The sequence below is a fragment of the Dromaius novaehollandiae genome, chromosome 11 (genome assembly GCF_036370855.1).
Source record: "Dromaius novaehollandiae isolate bDroNov1 chromosome 11, bDroNov1.hap1, whole genome shotgun sequence".
NCBI classification, from domain to species: Eukaryota; Metazoa; Chordata; class Aves; order Casuariiformes; family Dromaiidae; genus Dromaius; species Dromaius novaehollandiae.
Genome location: NC_088108.1, coordinates 10,536,193 through 10,558,775, shown reverse-complemented (window position 1 = coordinate 10,558,775; position 22,583 = coordinate 10,536,193). Strand labels below are relative to the sequence as shown.

The 22,583-nt window shown below is 38.8% G+C and overlaps 1 protein-coding gene and 1 long non-coding RNA gene across 4 annotated transcripts in view; one reads left to right on the top strand and one right to left on the bottom strand.

Annotated features, from left to right (window-relative positions):
• The window catches only part of RADX (RPA1 related single stranded DNA binding protein, X-linked), a 30,369-nt gene extending 10,085 nt beyond the window's left edge, over nt 1-20,284 (bottom strand). Inside the window, exons 1-12 of one of the 2 annotated variants that reach the window (XM_026123079.2) lie at nt 19,563-20,284; nt 18,625-18,767; nt 16,808-17,000; nt 12,663-12,771; nt 12,418-12,509; nt 12,201-12,323; nt 10,930-11,037; nt 8,956-9,123; nt 8,173-8,333; nt 7,441-7,649; nt 6,242-6,310; nt 559-638 (exon numbers count right to left, since the gene is read on the bottom strand). In XM_026123079.2, the coding sequence (XP_025978864.2) occupies nt 559-638; nt 6,242-6,310; nt 7,441-7,649; nt 8,173-8,333; nt 8,956-9,123; nt 10,930-11,037; nt 12,201-12,323; nt 12,418-12,509; nt 12,663-12,771; nt 16,808-17,000; nt 18,625-18,767; nt 19,563-20,145 (2,038 nt within the window). In that variant the 5' untranslated portion in view covers nt 20,146-20,284. The remainder of the gene's footprint in view (nt 1-558; nt 639-6,241; nt 6,311-7,440; nt 7,650-8,172; nt 8,334-8,955; nt 9,124-10,929; nt 11,038-12,200; nt 12,324-12,417; nt 12,510-12,662; nt 12,772-16,807; nt 17,001-18,624; nt 18,768-19,562) is intronic. The other variant, XM_064518228.1, reaches the window with a different exon arrangement.
• The window catches only part of LOC112997205 (uncharacterized), a 30,765-nt gene continuing 28,254 nt past the window's right edge, over nt 20,073-22,583 (top strand). For both annotated transcript variants that reach the window (XR_010391032.1, XR_003262639.2), the window contains exon 1: nt 20,073-20,435. This is a non-coding gene — a long non-coding RNA (uncharacterized LOC112997205). The remainder of the gene's footprint in view (nt 20,436-22,583) is intronic.

Below are 22,583 nucleotides of genomic sequence, written 5' to 3'. Positions count from 1 at the left end.
TATATTTCAACTGCAGAGGAAGACAGAAGAATTTGATAATATTAACATGGAGAAAAAACAAACATCATTCTAATTACTGGTTTGTATGTTCCATCTATTTCCTCCCCACCCTGTACTTGCCCTTTTAATTATGTACTCATGCAGCTTTGGGGCTATCTTTTTGGACAGGGACAATTTTATCACATGTAGATCACTACTGCAAGAAAACTGTCAACAGCAGATGGAAGTCTTTTGCTACTAAGTCTACCATGCGGTGCTTCTGAGGTACAAAACTGAGTTAAAGCTGGTATAAAGCAACATTAAGAATTTATTCCCCACACTAGAAAACAGCCCCACACTATCCCTTCCAGGCATCCTTCAGAACACATCAGGGACATGACCAAATGGAATGACATTAACAATATGTTGCTACAGTGGCTCCCTAGAGGTTGATGCACAACCAGATGCATGTAAGAGCTGTCCTGTAAGGATATCTCTGTTGCCTGTTTTGAACCTGAAGAGAGAGAAAGTAGAATTAAAACTCTATTAAGGTTAATGTAACAACTATTTGAAACATACCTGCGCAGTACTGCAAACTCTCTGATACAGCCTGTCCGTTTTTATCTTGCACAAAATCTTCATGTTGAAATTCATTCAAGCTATAAAAGGAAAGTTATAGTGTATATATTTTAAAACCTATTTAACCTCAAACACTACAAAGCAAAAGTTCAAAACGTGACAGGTCTCTAGTGATAAATGATACGAACTAGAATGAGGGAGCATTAGTACCTGGTTTCACATCACAAGAGCTGGAATATAGCAGTTAATGAGATGTACTCTGCTCAGTAAATCAGTTTTGAAGAGCTCAGGACAAGAACTGCTTTATTCCATTACTCTATGAAGTAAATAGAAAAGCATTCTACACTCAAAAAAAAAAAAAAAAAATCAGTTTTTGTTGCCCTCTACTGGGCACCTTTTGGAAACAGCACCACACTAAAGGCTGAACACAAGACTGCGAACAGGTTTCTAATTTTATTCTAAAAAAAGGCTCCATGGCATGCTATTATACTTTCACATCAGCAAACTTCAGTAGTCGAAAACAAAGCAAGAATGGAGCAGAGTTAATCACTCCAGCATCCAAAATGATAGAGAAATCGCATGCATGTTTTCCTTTGGATATAATACCCTGACAAAACAATCAGTTCAGTGAAACAAACTGTATTTTTATTATACTTTAACTGTGACATTTGAATTTACTGTAAACAACACTATTCTCTAATAACTGCTAATCAATTGCATAGGATATTACACAGCAGAAGAGCATAACATACACTACTGCAGCCACACCCTGGTAAAATAAGCTTTTAGTCCCATTTATTCCTTTCTTCTTTGCTCCATTGCACTTTATTACGATGTCTGAATAAACTTGGGGAAAAAAAAAACCTATCGTGCATGACAAACAACCGAGACATAGGCAAAACTATGTTAAGGTACCATTCAAATTCCAGACAATCAAAACAGTTACTAATAAAGTACTGTAACTGCAAATACACAGGAACAATGTAAGAACAGCAAAGGAGTCAAAACTTGCATTCTGTTTTGTGGAACATTCTGTATTTCAGTTTTAAGCATTTAGGGTTTTTTTTTAATGACTTTTCCCATTTCATACTGAGGATATATCTTGAAAATTTCATGTCAAGGTTTCATAGTAAATGGAAAATATTTAAGATATCATTATATTTCAGGTGAAAGGAAATTCATACTCTAAAACCACAATGTAAGTACATTTTATGAAACGTACTATCATCTGTGGGCTAACTATTAGAATGGTCTTATTGTGATCTTCCAATGCCAGACACAAAAAACTTCTCATTTTAGTAGTATGGACTGCATAAATAAGATTCTAGCCACTTAATTTTGAAGCTGAAAAAAGCTACCACGTAGAGAACTTTAAAAGAGTATGACCCTACTTGTTTCCCACCACCAACCCCAGCTTCTGTGCAGAGTTATGTTGAAAGTATCAGTAAAGGAAAATTTGTATGTACTTCAATGTGCCCTTATGGTCCAGAATATCTTTACAGAAGTTTTGAGGTCCAGGGGAACCTCAGAAAGATACATGCAAGATGGCAGACCCGAATTAGATTAGCGTAGTGGTATTTTCATGCTTTTTTTTTTTTTTTAAACAAGAGATAGCAAGAAAGTTTGTTTTCTTCTAAAAAGATAATTCATTAATTACATTGGGCCTCTCACATTATTACTGTTAAACAGAAGACTGTTCCCATGAAAATAGTATCCTACAAAGGCTTTCAGTTAATTCTTTTTATAAGAACCGTAATGGAAAATAACTACTATTGTAACTGTATAACAATACATTAAACATTTATGTACCAGCTATACTAATAAATTTCCAAGCTATTAGAAGACGTTATCAAAAGTATTAAAGAAAGAAGTCTAATTAAAAATCGATACCTACAAAACTAACTCTCACTTTCAAGACTCAGACTTCTCAATAAGAGAGAAGAAAAATCTAGTGTAACTTTTTGAAGAAAGAAATCGACACATCAGTTAAGATGCATTTTTCTTTTTACCCATTACATGTCAACTTCCCTCTTAATTTAAGCAGAGGATTAAATCAAGTCATACCTCTGACAAGTTGGTATTATGGAAATGGTTCTTCTTCTTTCAAAATTGTCTATTTTTCAAGGTGAGGCGATCTGATTTAGAGCTGGTAGTGCCTCCGACAAGCACAGACACAACTTGTCACAGTTTTTCCTAAATTCTAGCGTAAATCTGTGGCTGTGATGATTTCTCATACATGCCCTGACATGTTATCCTCACAGGACTGCTTTGTGCTGGACTTTGTGTACAGCATAACTTGTGCTGGGTTGATAAGCAAGGGAAAATTATCTGTGTACACTGAACAGCTTAGAAGCTTCTTTTCCAGCCAGAACGTCTGCAAGCCACCTGACATAACCCAAGTCCTTCCATTTATTGCAGCATGCTTTAGCTGTTGTAACCCAAAGCACCTATGTTTCTATTTGCCCATGCCAGTTTTATGAGGACTTACAATATACTCATTTGCTGTTCCCAGCCTGCATTATGCAGGCTCCCCTTTTCAAAGATGCCCACTTGCAAAAAAACGGTATTTCCAGATGCACTGGTATTCATTTTTTTAGTCTTTAAAATATTGTCAAGGAAAACAACATTAACTGAAGTAAAGGCAGATGAATAACTGCAGAAAGCACAGGGATAACAACCACATCTTGTGCTCCACACCTGCTTATTAAGCACCCAAAAAATTTAATTAAGGAAGAAAACAGTTACAACTTGTAGCTATGCCAGCATGATGCAAGGGCCTCAAAACAAACAAACAAAAAACCCGACAAACATAACTGATAAAAAAGCCTTACTTTACAAACTGATTTGAAATCAGCTTAACCAAAATGTGATGCCATGACAACATTATGATACTGTCATTTACCATGACAAGTAACAGAGAAAACATAGAGCTTTCTACAGTAATTTGTCCAGTCTATGTAAGTTGATAGTTTACATACCAATTTCACCCCTTTTGTGAAAAAGGGGTCTGAAAAAAATGTCACATTTCAGGAAACTTTCAGCCATGCAAACCTCAAACTGAATTTCCCCGTATGATAGAGCATGGGGGGGTAGAGGAGAGGAAGAAAAAAGGAGAAAGGGGTCTATGGTACATTAAACATTTAGGAGTGAAACTGCAAAGATATAAGTATACAAATAAGTTATCCTGAAGCAATTTAGAGCATGAACATGCAATACATCAGCAACTCCATGATAATTGCAGTGCTAAACTTTACAGATTGAATGCTAAGAAAACTACCGTGTTTTTTTCCCCACTTCCACATAAAAATAAGCCTTTCTGAAATTCCTGATTTTTCCTCATGGACAATAAGCTATCAGTTAAACTGCTTTTGGGTATATTAAATGCTTAAAAATACATTTATGTTGAATGTCTCCAGGAGCAAGGATATAAATATCAACGATAATATTAAAGTAACCAGTTTCCTCTTACCTCTTCCTTTCTCAAACCCTTAATAATCAGAACTCTCCTTGAACATCCTGGTAATACTAAATGACATCACATTAATGACAGCTACCTCAGAAATGCAGGAACTGAGGCTGCCAGATAAAGAATCTTAAAATAAACTATTACTATTAGTAAAACAAAAAACCCTTCAACAATGCAACAGTATGCTGAAAAACTGCACAGAATACTTAATGCAAAATAATTTAAGCTAGAACCTGAACTTCGAAACACATCTACTGTTTTTATTTTGTCCATGTATTAAAATGCTTCACAGTGAGAGCTGACATTCTGCTACTTCTAAGCAACAGAACAGAAAACGATGCAAGTTTAAGGTACATCAGGCTAACTTTTCATTTTTCTTCTGCAATTTGAAGCATTCAGCACAACTTCACAGTTAATTACAGAAATACTCATAAGTTACCTTTTAATTACATAGAGTGAAACAGCTCTCCATAATCCAACACAGACTTTCTCCTCCTTTAGCTGAGGTTCTAGTACTAATGGCATAGAGTGGACACACACGCAGCGAGGATAGTAGCAGATTGAGAAAAGCAGAGAACAAAGTAAACATGCCTTAACTTTTTGTTTCACTTGTAAAAAATGGGGAGAAAACATTCTTTCCGCCACCCCCCTCCAAGAAAAAAAATGAAACATTTCTCAGCAAGCAAAAGGAAAAAAAGAATCCTTACATTCCAAAAAACCTCCTGATTTTCCTATAGATTTGTGCCGCAAGTCCCCCAACACTCCTGCACCGCAATGCACCCACATGCTTCCTATATCTCATGACTACACTGCTGCTGGCTCACAAGAGAGCAGGCGCCAGGCCCAGCTCAGAGTATGTATGTGCTGACAGACTAGCTGAGTAGGCTGCTGCTGAACAGAAAGCTGGGTCCTGCCTGGGTTCCCCCCAGCGGCTACATGACTTGAAAGAGTCCAGTCTGCCAGAGACATGTTCTTAAAGCCTGGTATCAGGCTGAATGAATGAGCTGCAGAGTCAAACAGCCATTTTTCCTTCAAAATGCAGTATCTACCAAGAAGGCAAAAGTAAACAGAAAAGTGAGCTCAAAGAGCCTAGTTTATCCCACAGAAAAGGTTTTTCCAAATACAGCTCCCAAGAAATGTTTTTTTTTGAGAAAACAGGTGTACATGTAAAGAAATAATACTGGCTGAATGGTTAATAGCTTATTATCAACTCTGTTATAACTAGTTTTGCTACACCGCTAGCATCATGATTTTTCTTTTTGGTGAGGAGGGAAGAGGTGCTAGAAGTAAGCTAAACAGTCAACTGAGGGTCACAGATACTCATAACACAAGCCCAAATCACCATCTCCAAGGAAATAGACATTTGAACTGATTCACACCAAGAAGTTCAAATACTCCTTTCATCAGGTTACCCAACCTGTATTTGGATCAAATCACAAGAATTAAAGGCCCTTAAACAAATTCTCACCAGTCTGTAGTAAACCTAAGGAAGGGTTACAGCATAACCATTGTAATTAAACAAACAATGAAGCTGCCAATTAAAAATTTTAAAGTAGCTTTTACTCTAGACTAACAAATAAGAACAGTCATTTAGCTTTCATATTAATTTCCCATTCGTAGTTATTATTTCATTAGGTTCCAGACTTGTCAGGGCTCTGGATTTGAAACTCCTACCTGGATTGTTTTTTTCAAATCCTTCTCTGGATCCAAACTGAGTTTAATAAAGATTGAGTATTGGGCAGTGGAAGAAGGAGCCAAATGACTTACCATGGATAATCACACCTACACCTCAGTAGCACCAAGGACCACATGTGGCTCAACTACCACTAGCAAACCCACTCATGCTATCACACTGTTCACTGTGCTTGGTAATTAAGCATCTCTCCCTCCTACCTGTGATTCTCCTATTTAAATTGTAATCTCTCTAAAACAAAAACTACATATTTCTCTGCCCACCATGCAGGGCCCCTGATCCTGCATATTCCTTAAGTACCACTATAAAAGTGTTTCTAATAACACACTCAACATTGTGTTTCAGAATAAAATAATCTAATACATTCAAGCAAGAATTAATGCATAGGAAGCGAACAGAAAATATTAAGATCTACCCTGTTTTATTTCACTTCCATATTGGTTGTTAACCTGTGACAGCCTGACTTCAGATTTCTTTGCTTCATCAATGCAATTATTTAACATGATTATTGTCACATGACTTACCTGAACTTCTTTCTTACAGATCGTGTGATATAAGTATAAGATGATACAGGAATAACAGATGCACTTCCCCTTAAAATAGGAAATTCACCATTATTGTACAGTCTTTCATTAAATGAAAACATATGGAAAAAGATGCGTGCTCTTCTTTCAGGAGAAAAGCAGAACCTACGACACTTAAATGTTGGAGTTTTTCTTATGGAAGGAAAATCCACTAATAAATTTGCAGTAACAGTGCCAAGATAGAACTTCTGTTCACCAGGGGTTTGTTTGTCTTAAGTTTTCATTCAATCCTAGTTATATTTCATCTCAACTACCCCCAAAATATTCTGAATGCCTGACCTTTTTTACACTATGAGAATTGTACATTAAAAAAACATACGGTTTGCTAAATTTTTTAACACTGAATCTCTCAATATATACTAGGCTCTGTAACACTGTATAGGGCTACACTGGATTTTGCACAAACACCGCAACAAAGGGTAATCTTATACAAGCAGAAATTTTACTCTTGAAATTAATAATGTTGCATCAGAAAAAACTTTTTTTTTTCCTTCTAGTGGATTGATACCTCTGTCTATGCCTGACTAGGCACAATGCTTGTGTAATTGTAAAAGTAAGTACTACAAGTTATTTTGAGCCTTTAGGTTACTACATTACCATCCTCTACTTGTCTTTCTGACAGCAAGTTACAGCTGCATGAAATACCTTCCACTAACCAGAAAGCTTCAAACATGCAAACACTTTTTTCCCCCCCGACAGAACAGGTACACCAAAACATTATTTCTCCTGATCCTGCATTTTCAGTGAAGAAATCTTATTTCTTCACCACTGTAGCTGATGCTTGTTCCACAGCTAATCACTGAACTATCCCTTGCTCAAGAATTAATGACCATTTATTCAAAATCTCCAAGATTAATAACAAAGTAGTGTAAATATTAATCAGAAGAGTGCATCATCAACCAGACACATCTGCTTTAACCATTCATTAGCCTAACAGTGTAACGGTCATCATCTGAAGCTAAGAAAAAAAAAATACATAACTACCTTTTAAGAACTGAACTTTTAAGCTTTTTATATGCTTTTTGGGGGCCTTGATTCTGAACTAATTTACCTAAATACTTTTCAGGAGATCTGCTACCTATTTCTACCAATCATCAAGAAGTCACTTTTCAACCTAATACTTTATGAAAACAGCTTACTGTTCTGTATCTGTACGTAATCCGTGTGTTATCTTTCTCTTGACTGAACTCTTTGTTAGTGGAGCTTGATGCTGATGTTGTTCCCCAGGAGAGCAATGTCCACCAAGAAGAGACTTAACTTCTTTATTTTGAAGGTTTCTGGTTTTTCTCTTACGAACACAATCTTCTTTTGACATGGCAGAACTTTCAACAGACTGAGAAGTATCTTTCTGCAACCACAGGTAATTATTTAACAGTTAAAAAAACCACTTCAAATTGTTGCTTCCAACTCAGAAATCTTAGAGTTTGTTTTCTTCAAACAACTTTTAAAGCTAATCAAATTATTTATCCTACCTTCTGCAAGTCACAAGAGACTAGGAGGTATATCTAGAAGAAATTCTCTTATCAAATTAGTAAGATAAATTCTGTTTAGAAAATGACAGTGAGTACACTGAAGTAGCCAGCTCTCCCACATTCTATTTTATATTAATAAGTTATCTGGTCAGTTGATAACTTCTAAACAGTTACATACTTTTATGGAGGACTGCCAGAATACTCTCAAGAAAAGCACTAAATCATTGCTTTTAAAAAGTTTTAAACTATGACTTTCAAAACTTCTTTTGCTCTCAAAATGGCAAATGCAGTTAACTAAGAAGCAATACAACTAGGTGCTGAATTCAAACACAAAATTCTCAGTTCTCATTATGACCATAGTCGCCTAAGTACTCTAGCATTAATTTTCAAGCACTGTACCTGAGCAGGTTCCACTCTTGAGGCATCTTCAGCTGCATTACTACAACGGATGTATCTTATGGCACTAATTATTCCCTGAATAGCAATGCGCTTGTGCTCCCTGTAGTGCAAGTCTTCAATCTCTCTCCCCATTTCACCTATGGCTTTCAAAATCGATTCAACTGCAAAAAGCCATTCCCACAAACAAGTTTTAAACAAACAGAGTATCAGAATGTCTGAATACAAGACTCAAAAGAAAACTGAACACAATTTTTTTTTACTAAATATTAAACTGATTTAAAATGGAATTTTTGAAGAATTTTAAATCCTTTTGTTGTTCACATTACATGAAAAAAGATTGAAGAATATGCTTTTTCAGCCCACAAGCTTCTTTTACTATGTGCTAGCAAACAGATATAATTATTTGTATTCCAAGTGAAATTTTTATTCTGTTATATTCTTCAATATAACTGTCTTTAATTCTGATTTAGCATAATATTCAGAGCAAAACTGCTGGTGGGCAGATCTGCAGCTCAAGTTGTTACAGTTTGCCTGCAGCTCATGGACCCACATCATCTTCTGTAAGATGAGGATTTAGCATATGATACACTACTAGCTGTGAAAGAGTTTTTCTTAAATGACATGCCATTATTAATGCAAATTAAATCACAGGCCATTATTAATACAAACTTGTGTAATATCTAAAAGTAACTGTGTTGCTTTTTAAATGATTGTAGTTTTAAATGCTGGCAATAAGACTGAACCGAAAAAGGCTATAAATCTTAAAGATATTTGATAGCATACCTTTATTGTTTTTACAGTATCTCAAAAAGTTATTTGGAGGTCGTGGAAAAGGGTAATAGCCACCAATGACAGTTTTCTTCATTTGGTCAGCTTCACTCTGTGTTTTAGTCCACTGAATGAAGTTTTTCACTTTGGCATCCTTGGTGTATGGCTGGCCCTTGTGCCACCCTTTCAAAACAAAATGATCAGGTATGAAAGAATAAAGCAGGTTATTGTCATCAGTTTTCATCTTGAAACTATCCTGAACAGCACATAGAAAAAAAAGACCGAAGAAAAGAGCGAGAGAATGCTAGGACATCTATTCAACAGTGTTTTATGAAATGCGTATCTTGAATTCCTAGACTAACACTTGCATTTCGCACTGAAAGTTAGATAAATACTGAATACTAAAAATAAACTAAAAAGAAATAAAATGATGACAAAAAAGTTGCTGCTAGAATACTCTCTCACAGGAGCATACAAAAAAAAAAAAAAAGAAACAAAAAAAAACCCCCAAGAAATCATTCAGCTCCATCTCCTCCACTGAGGAAGACCTACACTTTCTTCTTTCTTATGTATTCTTTCCTGCTGAAATTACAAAAGTCATCTTCACAGGTTCCAGCCAGGATTTTTGCTGAAAGGTGATTGGTAAGATATGTATTTATTGTTGGCTGATTTAAAACCAAGATATTGACTAAATATAAGTTTCAGCAAATAATTTGTAATCTGAAAAAGTCTGCTTCTAAACTGTGAATTGAAATAGATCTCCTTCAATGTTTTGCAATCTCTAGCTGCAGTTCTCATTTAGGACCCCAATGAACATAAAATGAATTAAAGTTAGAATGAGGAAAGCTCAGAGTGAAATATTTTATTAGAAAGCAGAGCATAAGCTATACTGAAGGAAAGTGAGGAAGAAAAGTCTTAAGCTCTTCATTTAGGAACAAATTAAAGCAATCATTAGAAATCTGTTTAGAAAAAGATAAGCTTGCTTTCCTAGCCCAGTTAAGCACAAAACACCCTATCCAGCTTGTCAGGAAAGACTGTGTATACAATTGACTAGATTCAGGTAATTTTCTAGCACATATTTTTCTCTGTTCCTACTTGTCAGTGGTAAGATTCAGAAAGGGCGTGTGGTCTATTAGGAACACTAAAGAAATGAGCTGGACAGATAAACATGGGAAAGCTACACCTATCAAATCTTGTACTCCCTTGCAATTATGCCAGTACACCCCCACTTGCCTGCAATATTGTGCTGTGACCTGTCTCCTGGTTCAGGAGCAAACGTGTCAGAAACAGCTGTGCCTGATCCTGCCTGTGACATGCTGACTGACAGTATCTAGCATACAGTATCGCAGGGCCACAAAGAGCACTGTACTGCAGCAGAGAGTATTCAGACAAGACCAGCCTAGAAGGAATATGCTTTCACTGCAGCCCAGCACCACATCCCTTCCCAGGCCATGTAATCTGCATAAGGCCTTGCACACTGGGAAAGGAGAACATAAGAGCTCTCCAAATATTTTGGTAAAAAAAATTAACTACGGTAAGTTTAGCATAACTATACTGAACTTTTTTGCAATAAGGAAATGTGTAATAGAGAAAAGCTACAAGTGATTTTTTTCTTCTTTTCTTTTTCAAGGAAGTGGTCATCTGCACTATTACACTATCAAATAATTAAAACAGTCTGGAAAGAATTAGTAAATATACGACTTAAGCTAATAATAGTTATGCACTTTTTCATAAGATACACCAGATACATCCATTAATGCCTCACCAGACTGCACCCCCCTCCCTTTTTTTGCAATGTTATTTCATTATAAATTCAAAGTTAGTTCTGATAGGAAAACTAATGAAAACTAATGCTATGCACTACATTTTTTGTTATAAAAATAGACTTTTCCCTCTGTTTCAGTGAGTCATTGAGCTTGAAATCACTAAAGTATCTTTTCCAAAGAAATAAGATTATAACTACGTACAACTAAAACTAGCTTAAGTTACCTGTAATGAACATTTGACTTTCATTTGAAGTTGTAAGGTAAATTGTCCTAGAAGGATTCTCCGTGATGTCCCGTACCACTCTCATCTGTGTACACACCAAGTATGTCACTAAAGAAAAAAATTACTTCAGTTTTCCCTGATACTTCATTGATTTTAGGATTTCAAGGCTGATTATACTGGAGTAATTTTAAGTAAGTGCTTAAACCCAGATATTTCACTTCCTGACCCTGCAAATGCTTCAGCATGTATTCAGCCTTCATTAGAAGTTACAACATGGGGATATAAGTCGATTTTCAACTTGGAAGAACTGTGCAAGGAAACTTCAACATACGTATTAGCACTAAAACATGAGGAACTTCATCAGGTAGGATATCAGTGAAATAAACAGTAACAATATGAACATTAGACAGTTTGGTTTCCTAAAGAAAAAAGCATAACAAACATAGAAAGCACAAGAAATCATGAGGTGCCATTGCAAAAGTTCTAAATAGAGTATAAACTCACTCTTCAGTTAATATCTCAGTTAAACACAGGAATGTCATTCTTTGCCATTTCCCCAGAACACTCAAGAGGAATGCATCCAAAACCTTAACAGGGTTGTGCAGCTGGTCCTGCATCATATGATATAAAATGCACATGACACCAACCACTGTTAATGGAAGGGTGAGTGCTTGAAGAGAAAGAAGGCAAAAAGAAATATTTAAAGCCCCTTTAAAATCCATAATTAAGGTTTCCCCACTTTGAAATTCATCATTATTAGCTCACATGCAATTACTAATGCAGCTGGGTTATGATTTCTGTTTTGTTGAAAAAATGTTTATTAAAGGAAATGAAACTTTTCCACTTTTCCCTTCCCCCACTCCTTCCTGTTATAATTGTCCCCCCATCTATAAATAATCACTTATTTACAGGACAAAGGGAGTAGAAGATTTTAATAGTTGCCTTCTTTATTTACCGCTGATGCAAGTGACATTGCTTCAAGCAGGTTTTTGTTTGAAATTAACCAGATCAGAAAAAAAAAAAGTCAGCCCCAGGCCCTACCGCCTATTTGCCTAGGGAATACTGGCCAATAACAGTATGATAAGGGTTGCCAATATTTAACATAATGTGTTGTTTTTTTTAAAAATTTTGAATAACTGATCAACTATTTTCTGATTTGAGGAGAAACACTGTGGCAAATTTTTCTTAGTCAATGGCAATTATATTTAGAATTTGAAATTAGTGACCAACTAGAAAAACACTGCAAATAATTACTATAAAGATATAAATACTTGGGTGAATATGCTCAAACACATCTGGCTGAGACGTTGCAAATAATTCCAGAATGAATGGTTGGTCTGAGGTCCCATCAATGGCATGTGCCCAGCGATAGAGCCAGAAGTCTTCGCCATGCTCTATATAAACAAATATCAAGAAAAACAGATAAACATTTCTTCAAAAAGTTAAAAATGATTTGATAAATTTTGAAAGTGGTATTTATAGAAAAACCTCTCTTTCTTGCTCTTTCAGCCCTTCCTACAAATGTCACAAGACCAATAACATCACAGGAATGATTGTTTGGCAAGTCATCCAGTTCTGACCTAAAAACAAAACAGAGCAAAAAAGCTGGTGTTCATTAATAATAAAACATAAAGCTTTCTCAGAAACTTCTCAAAAGAAATTTCCAATTAACATTCTATGTAATTTAGTAAAAATTAAGTTCCAGCTTGAGAAACGACAAGCCCTTATTTTACCTTGTGATAAATCGGTATTTAACTTCAGGTAATCCCCATTCCGGCTTCACCATTTCTTCTGGAATAATACTTATTTTAGTAGGTGGGTCTCGAACATTCAAGCTGATTTCTGATGAAGAAAAAAACCACAGTAGCATTTAAGGTATGAATACAAATTCAAAAATTATTTTCACTTTAACCAAAAAACAAACCAAAACCAAGTAATACTTCTTAAGTGAAGTATTCTAACTTCATCCCACTGCTTGTGAAATTATTAAACAAGTCTTAGGACTTTAGTTTTCATTTGGATAAAGTAAGGAATTCAGGTATGGTATTCAACAATGCAATGTTATAATCTGAACAATGCTAAACTTTCCAATTCTCTGCGTGAGCCAATTTATTCTGATCCAGCCAGATATTTAAAAAACCAACAACAGGTACTAACAGAATGCTAATTAGCTACAAAATACTTTTTACACTAGCTTCATTCTCAAAGGTCACTACAATTTAAAACTGACTTACAGAGGATGAAGTATAACAGAAGACAAAAACTAACAGATCAGAACTTCCACCTCTGATTTATGTTCAATTAGTTATTAACATGATTTAAATATGCCATGGCCATGCAGGAAAACAAAAAGTCTTTTCATGTGTATTCTATAGCCCCTGAAAAATTAAATTTAGCAAGCAGACTGCTCAGAGACTGAGTAACATGGTGGAGTGTTGCAGAGGGAGGGTGAAGAGAGCAACCAGGGTCAGTTCTGCAACCAGATAAACAACATGGGAGGAATGGCACCTAAAATATGCAGGGTGACATTCTATTGCATCTCTCATAGCAAGGCAAATCTTGCTGATATTCAAGACTGATTCAGTTTCTACAAGATATTTTGATTTGGGTAACAGACCATTCAAGTAATGCAGCCAGAAAAGTAATTAAATAGGTATAAATAACACATACAGTTGTTTATATAATTATATCAGGCTCCTCACACTTGCACTAGGAAAATATTATACTTAACATCAGACTCTCTACTTCAGAATTTTCTTCTGGCTGCTGCAAGATGCATACAAACGTATCTTGAGGACAAATGCAGTTTGCATCTGGTGTTTTAAGACTATGTCAGAGAAAATTCCTGAGAAAATTGTTCCTTGGTACATTCATCAGTAGTTTCATCATTTTGAGATTAGGTTAAAGTCATGTACTCAACTTGGGACTCTGGGATGATTCAGAAGCTAAGGTCAGTCCAGCCTATTAAAAACAGCAGTTTTCATCAGTACCACATAAATTCAGTGATCTGTGAGATGCACACGTTACCCAGACGCTTCTTGGTGAAATTCAAGGTGTTGGTAGCAACTATTCAAGCTCTAAGAGCCAGAGCTGCAAACTGCAGAAGCAAGCAACGTAGAACTCGCTCCATAAAAATCCAGGACTGCGCCAGAAGCAGAGCGTCTTGCAAGAACTTCTAGTCTTGAAAGCACTTTCCCTTGCGGCCTAACAAACTCTGATTTTGTTATCCCTCCAGATGCATTTTTAAACAATCTACAGGTGAATGATTGTAAGAAAGCATTGGGAAGATGGGATGCAATAGAGTTACAAATTGGAAGCAGTTTATGAGAAGTAATGCTTACTCAAGCAATTCAGCATAATTGATTGCCTTAACTAGCTAGTTGAGGAACTTTTTGAGCACGCAGTATGCACCCTTTAAAAACAGAAATTTTGCCCCACATTGGGGTATATACAGCTTAGGAAACATTCAAAGAATACCAGAGATTTCATACATATTTTTATATCAACCAAGAAATTACTGAGGCATTAAGTTTCACCTATACGCCACCTGAACAAAAAAAAAAAAAAAAAAAAAAAAAACAACCCCCCTCCCACACACATGCTTAAGAGTCGATAAATTTGATCCTTCCTAGAAAATTTTCTGCATATTCTCAATATTCTTTAGCCTCTCTTTTTACAGGCCACATGGAAATAAAACCCATTAGTCCATGGCACGATATGCTTTGTAAGTTCATATTAAAAAAAAAATTGAGCTTTGTGCTGAGAGAAGATACTGTACGTACACATTGAGGAGGACCAAAAATTATTTTTTTTACAACACATCTACAGTCTGAAAGTACTCCATGGCATGTTACTAGGGAGCGATTGTTTTAATTCTTCTATCACATATCTATTATCATACACTGCCCATTTGCCTCATTTTCCATGTTGATTTCTACATCAACATTTCTACCCCGCTAACACTTATGGAAATCAGTACTGTACTGTCAACCAAGCCATTAATTTAAAGGGGAAAAAAAAGTGATATTTGCTCAAAGAGAAAGTCATCTCAGATAGCAGATTTTATTATGTCATTTTGCTGTAGAAAAGTTTGCGGCAATTATAATCGCTGTGAGGCTGGCTTGTAATCATCACCTGCTTTCCCCCACCAGACTTCCCTTCCTGGCTAAACATTTCTCCCTTCTGCCAATTCATCCCAAACACTTCAGACATTAAGACCTGTTCTTAAGGCAAAAATATATGGAACAGAGAATACACTGCTTCTGGCAGTGGAAATATCATTTATTTTCATGCAATTGCAGCAACTGCATTAGGAGACTGTCACCATTAATAAGTTGTATATACATCAACCTTCACTAACATGCATATTTGCTTGTTTCAAGGAAGGTATCTGAATTTTCTCACTGCTGGCCATTATTTTGTTCTGAGTATGAGCACGTAAGGGAAAGAACTCATGTTCAGGGAAGTAGGTGTGAAGAAAAGTTGATATAATGTAGTGTGAAAAAGCTATTTTTGTCATACTGCGGCACTGGTTTTTCTGTAGCATAGCTCTCTTGAATATCTGTCACATTAACCTACAGCAGAAAAGAAACTTATTTTTTGCCATGGAATATTCTTCATCTGTGCACTCCCCATGGTGCTACTGTTTCAGCAGAGACAGTGGTCATCATTACAACTTCTTATTCAATGGAGCTTTGCAGATAGACTTTAGCGCATAGGATAAGCCCCAGTGTATGAGTCAGATCATGTGATAATGAGATTCAGTGATCTAGAAGAAGGTGTGAGCAACGCACAAATAGTATCTGTATTATTAATCAGGAAGCAGCACTAGATTAAAATACAGTACCAGCAATCTGTGCTTAACACCCCAATACCTGAAAGCAGAAGTCAGATTTTTTCATCTTTCTTAAATAAAGGTTCATAAACAAACCTTGTACATATGATCCAAATATAAACAGGGAACAATAACTACCTGGATGCTAAGGAACCTGTCAGAGGTAATATTTAAGGATATGTACCACATCAGTTAATCTCAGCAATGGACCACTTTTCATCTTATTTCTGTGAAGAGCTACATTTTACCTATTCTTATAGAGATTATAAGAGATTCTTTTCATCTATGAGACAGTGAAATAAGAGATAGGGTCTTGGTCATATAACATCTGGATTGGCATGAATGAGTTCTCATAAGTTATCCACAAACAAATTCTAATTCTATTGACAATAATATGTAAAATATGCAAAAAGCCAGCATTACTAAAACTTGAAATGGAGAAAGGAGGCATGAGGATACCAAGATAAGTTTCATTTGCCTAGTGTAGTGAGAGAGAAGAAATCTTGGCATTTGAGTAAGAGGCTGATAATGCTTTCTGTAGGAACACACATGTAAACTTTCTTTTCCATTCTATTCTGCAAACATCTTCCAGCTGAATAGTTCCCAAAGTCTCCAATAAGAGTTTCAGTCTTCAGATCTCCTGAACAGTAAGAAATTTCTCAGTGAGAAACGGTCCCAAAGATGGAGCCCATGGTCACAGGAACAAAGGCAAGAGGCTCCCTCTTAAAACTGGGAATAGAGGGTCCATTACCAAAAGGGGCATCAGTCAGAGAGGATGCAAGGTTGGAGGCAAAATATACCCCAAATGTGCCCGTCAGGTCTATGCCCATCAGATCATAACCATGCTTGCAGACCCCTATCAACACCCTTTTCAAAAATGCATTTGTGTTTTATCTGCCTTGAAAAACAAACCAGAAATACACCACTTTCGTGATCAGAAGGCCACCTAACTTCACTGGCACTCTTGTAACTGTCAGCTGAAATGGTATTTCATTTTTACAGCTATATTTCATTGAATCAAAACAGATTTCTGCAATACTTAACCAATCGTAGCAAATCTCTTCATCTGTGAATCCCCTGGGGTTGGCTGTGTTTTAAATGGATAACTGGTTTTGATAGCATACTGCTCAAGAAGAAGTACTGTGCCAACCTTCATACTGTTATACCATTCAGGACATAATGAATTCCATAACACCATTGACATCATGCCTGAACCATCAGCAACTTCAAAGTACGCCTAAAAGAAAGAGAGATAAAATACATTAATTTTTATTTATCATCATTCCAGTAGTATTTCTTTTGGATAATGCATCAGCTATTATGTCAGCATCATGAACAACTTCTCTGCTGATTACAAACAGATGCAGAGTATGTTGCAAAACTTGCACTGAAAACTGGAGCTGAAGAAATCTCCGATTTCTGCATAAGAATCTATCCACAACTACCCCTGCCCAAACTCGTATCCTTCCACTGCTCAGTAGTGGTAAGTGACACCAACTTGACTCAACGTTCTTCAGAGGAGATTAAAGAAAAAAAAAAAGCATTGTGAACCATCCTCTTCTCACTGCAATTTTCCTTGTGACAAAGATTTCTCCCTCAATTTTCTTTTTCCCTCCTTTTTTTTAACTGGGAAAACTTTGAATCCTTAACCGAGCAAATCTTGGAGCACTGAAAGAGAAAAAGCTTTTTAAACTGTTTTATAATGGTCTTATAAGGTAGCAATCCACTGCAAAACAAATAGCTCTATCAAAATGCTTCATTTTATCCACTCACCTGTCAGCCTCAAGTAATCATCTGCCTTTGTCCATACTACCACTTACTCTCTTTAATATTATCATTCCTGGACATATCTAATGCCTATGCCTTTTACCTCCTTGCTGTTTTAAATCCCTCTTTTTCTAATTCCAAATAATATGTAGATATTATACAAATTAATTCTTAGTTCTTTTTCATATTCCAAATTACTCACAAATCACGCACATTTGAAATTAAGCTATTATATCATAAGATCTTTTGTTACTCCATTGGTCTCTATCTAGTAACAGTAACACAACACACAATGCTTTTTTATAAAAGAAAGAAAAGAGTGCATAGAGCAAAAAGCATGCAAAATCTCTCTCCTAATTTCTCCAGCTAAATCAGGCCCGGGTATTGATTCTGCAATTAATAGTGACTGCAATAGCAAGAAACGTGACTGAAACTTCCATGAAAGTTCGGAGTACCATCTAGACTGTCTACTGAGAAACACCTCCAACAAAAGATGAAGGCTTATCTTCATGCAGAAATGGAATGGAAACTTGGAACAAGAGAACAACACAGCCTTTCATCGAAAAGTTTCATATACCTCTCTCCCCATGAAAGAATTTGCATGGGTTACTGGACCTCTCTGTAAAATGCTGCCCTCCCTTCTCCACTTGCAAGAAGCACTATGCAAAAACAACCATTAGGAAAACCATTAAGAATTTTACTGTAAACTAACCTAACTATCTGGAAGTCATCAGACAAAAGAATTAGGGAAAACAGATTGTCAGGCTTTGTTTGCTTATGCTTTTTGGTAACAAACGGACTAACTTCCGCTTCCATAGCCAGATACAAAAAAAGTTTAGTCTGTTAAGCTATTAAAAATTCCTAATATTTTTTTACACAAAAAGGTCATCTAGAACACATGCCCCCAAATTTGTACATATGATCACTAAACCCATCATTTCCATACTTTTAAGGGCTTACAATTTTTATAAAGGTAGCCTTTTTAGCATAAATTCACTACAGCATAATTCTTAACTGTATGTGCTACGTGGGAGCAATAATTTCCCAACATCCTACTACTATTGCTCAAGAGTGCTAACCAAATCCCTCTTTACCTGATAGGGCATATCCAGTTTTTTGTCTGGTTTCCCGTAGTACCTTAGTCTAGATTTGTGCAGGACTCTCACGAGCAGTGGCTGGAAGTGAACTCTGCTTCTCCAGGTCATTTCCAGCTGACCAAGAGAAGTCAGCTTGGAGACTAGGGAAAAAGGAAAAAGACCAAAACAGAGTGTTAATGGTTGAACATTTAAGTGGTTTTTAATAGTAAAGGTCACAGATCAGAATTTTGTGTGTATCTTCTTAATGTTTCTGACATTTAAAAAGGCTTATTTGCTAATACTACACACCTTGAAACCCTGCTCTGAGCTACCTGCACAGAGCAGTTATTTTATCACTTAAAAGAGACTAGTTACACTTTTTAAATTATACAGAAGTGTTTGTCAGATGAGCAAAAAGGCTATTACAAAACACATGTATTTTAACCTACAAGAACCCCACACTCCTGCAGTAAGTTCTGCATAGGCCTCTGCAGTTGGCTCCGTGAACTGGCAGGAGCCCCTTAACAGTGACCACGTTTTCGGCAGCTGTTACTAGGCGCAAGCGCTCGATCCCGAAGACCAGCCAACAGACTGTTGCCAGAGCAGACCTTTATGAAACCTGAGAAGATGCAGCCCAAGCACCAAAGCCACATGTTTTCAGTCAACGCTTGGAAAACTTTAAGAAATCTTCTCGCAAAATAATAACAATACACATAGCCTGCGAGAGCTACGATGACGCATCCTCGCTGGCGCGGCGCCTCACGCAACCAGAGGCTCGCTTCTGGCCGTGGAGCCCGGCACAGGTGAATAAATAACGTGAATAACCAGGCAGCGTGGGTGGCTCCGGCAGCGCACGTCTCCCCCGGGTGTGAGGCAGCCGCTCAGCCCAGGACACGCCACCTGCCTCCCCGCCCTGCGCGGCGCCACCTGCCCGGGCCTCCCCGCCCGCCGCTTACCGTCGACGTCCACCGGCGCCGGGGGCTTCTCCGCCACCCATATGTCTCCGTAGGGGTCCTCGTTGTTCCAGAGGGGGAGGTAGTGCTTCTTCTCGCCCCGCAGCGGCGGCGGGCGGCGGCGGGCCCCGGGGGCGGCGGCGGGCGCGGCGCCCCCGGCCCGCTCCAGCCCCTCCAGGCAGAGGAACCCGTAGTTGAGGCGCTTCTCGTCGTAGAGGTAGGCGCAGCGCGTGAGGCGCAGGCGCGCGCCGGCGCGCAGGTGCGCGCGCTGCACCAGGCCGTTGAGGTGCGGCGCCAGGTAGCAGCGCTGCTGGCACGCGCCGTCCGCGATGGTCACGTCGTACCAGTACTGGGGGGCGGCGGCGGGCGGCGGCGGCGCCGCGGCCAGATAGCGCTCCACCGCCACCACGGTGACGGGGGGCGGCTCCGCGGGAGCCACGCTCAGCTGGGAGGAGCCCCGCACCTCCTCAAAGACCCTCTGGAGCCAGGAGGCCCCGCTCGCGGCGGCCGCCGGCCCCGCCGCGACCCCCTGCCTCTCCTCCGCGGGGCGGGCGCTCCTGTCGCGCTCCGGGGTAGGGTCCTGCATGACAGCTTCCTCGCGGCCCTCCCCCCGTGCCGCCGGGAGCGAAAGCCGGGGCCCGGGCCGCCGCTGGGGAGGGGGAGGGCGGCGGGAGTCGGCGGCCGCGGCCTCCTCCTGTCACGGGCCGAGCCGGGGCGCCGCCATGGCGCGAGCAGGGGCGGGACTGCTGCGCGCGCGCGCCGCGTTCCATTCAAAGCTCCCAACGGTCACGGAGGGGGAGGGGAGGAGCCGGCGGGCCGCTGGGGGAGCCGGTGACAGGAAGGCAGCGGCGGGGAGCGCTCGGCGGAGGGGGAGAGGTAATGAAGGAAGCGAAAGCGAGAGGAGCCGGTGGGCGGAGCAGGGGGGAGCGGTCGAGGGGACGACGAACAGCTGGGTGGCCGCGGGGCGGTGTCGCTGGGAGCGTCTCGGTTCCGAGCATCTGCCGGCGCTGCCCGGGGGGTCGCTCCCGCCGCCCGGCCTCCCCCTGCCGACCCTGCCGCACCGGCGCCGCCCGGGCGCTAGGGACGGGCTGTGGAGCCCGGAGCCCCAGAGGGCCCCTTCGTACCTGCTGGCCTGTGCTCCAGCGTCGGTGGCAGCCCTCCCTCGTCGTTTCCTCCTGCAGCGCTAGCATGTCATCTCAGAGGGTTTTTTTATTTTTTGTGGGGTGAACAAGTCAGGATCTTTCCATCTCTTGAACAATAAAGAGCCTTTTATTGCGTAGATCATCTTAGGAACCTCTTGCTGCACCTGTTCCTCCTTCAGTTCTTTTTTTAATTTGACCAGGTTCGTAATGACTCGTTGTTGCATCCATAGCAGGATGAATATATTCCTGGTTGTAGTGGAGATGTCTCAGTGCTACCTCCTAAAGTTTTATTTATCTTTTTCATAGCTACAGTATGTTGAGAGTCATAATCACCCTGCTTTTGAAAAATTCACCAGTCTTTCTCCTTTGTTTCTAACAGCATTTGCTAGGAGACATTCTTATTATTGGTCCCTAAGTGTGTGACCTTACGTCTTTTACTACTGAATTTCACCCCACTGCTGCTCCAGCTCTCCAGATCATCCTGTTCTCCTTTATGATGTCACAATCATTTATAGTATTAATGAAATTCTGGGGATTGAGGACTTTAGTACTTATTACCTCTTGCTTGAAACAGTCCCTGTTCTAATCTCTCTTCATTGCTTTGTCTCTTTGTTTTTGGTGCCATCTATAAATCTGATTGGAACTGATTTTTATTTTTAAGAAGAAACATAACAGGCTATGAAGTAGCAATACAGGGTTGAGGAGAGAAAGGTGAAGGTAAAAGGGCAGGAAGAGGAAGAAGAGAAGCTGTTTCTTTTATTTTTAGGGTTGCTGGTCCAGATAAGCCTTTGAAAATGCGAAAGACCAAAGTTGGGCTGCAGCTTAGAGCGGCTTCACATGCTGGGCCGGAAGCAGTTCTCTATGAGTTCACAGCTTGAGAATGATTGTGTTCTCAGCCTTTGAGATTATGGAGCATTTGCCTTAGGGAAACTGGAAAACTTGTTGCTTGAACCATTTAAAACAGATTGAAGAATTAGATGCTGTGGTGTAGAAACAAGCCTCTATTGGCATTTGGACTGGAATTCTTGAATTTATGTAACAATGAAGTCCTTAGTGAGAAAATTTAAAACAAATCAGTTGTGTTTATGGTGAAGCCAGGGTGTTGAATGAAACGTTAATGCATTTAATTTTTTTTTTTTTTTGGTGTACACATGATCTGTTGTGTGGACTGATAAAATTGCATTTATGTTTTAAAAAATGAACAAAAGCCAAACACCTTTTTATTAATGTTGCACAGGATGAATGTTTCACATTACATACAAGCCTTGCCCAGAGGTTTGCGGCTTAGACTTTTTTCGACTAGAAAATGAGTCATCAGTTATAATGAGGAAATCTGTGGACTGTTCCTGCCTTTTCTGCACATTTGTATGTGGTTGTGATACAATTCGCAGAAAAAAGATCCTATTTTTAGCTGTGCTAATTGTTATGTGTACCACTGTCTTCAGGATTTTTTATTGTAAGTCACTGAGGTTTCACTCGGGAAAGCTATGAAACTATCTTTTATAGACTGATAGTGGAGTAACACTTTATAATTTTAGATAAATTTGTATGTATTGCATAGTTTTGTAGTTCCTTCTGTGTACCTGTTCCTGTTATCTTCTTGCTCACCAGCAGAGGTCTAGCTAACATACCAATTTCAAAACTGAAGCAGAGTAAATATCTTTCTGCTCTACGGTTATCAGCACTGGAAGAATCTGCCCTTCCATTAAGTTTTATTTAGGGACAGCACATTTTTATGACTGGCTCTGTCTGTCAGTTCCTCTTGATGTGGTTACTTTGCCACACCTGACCAATGGGGTAGAATCTGTAGCTGCATTAGAAACTGGAAGTGAAGAAATTCTTTGGAAGCACTTGGAGAATCATTAATGATGGGTGACGATTT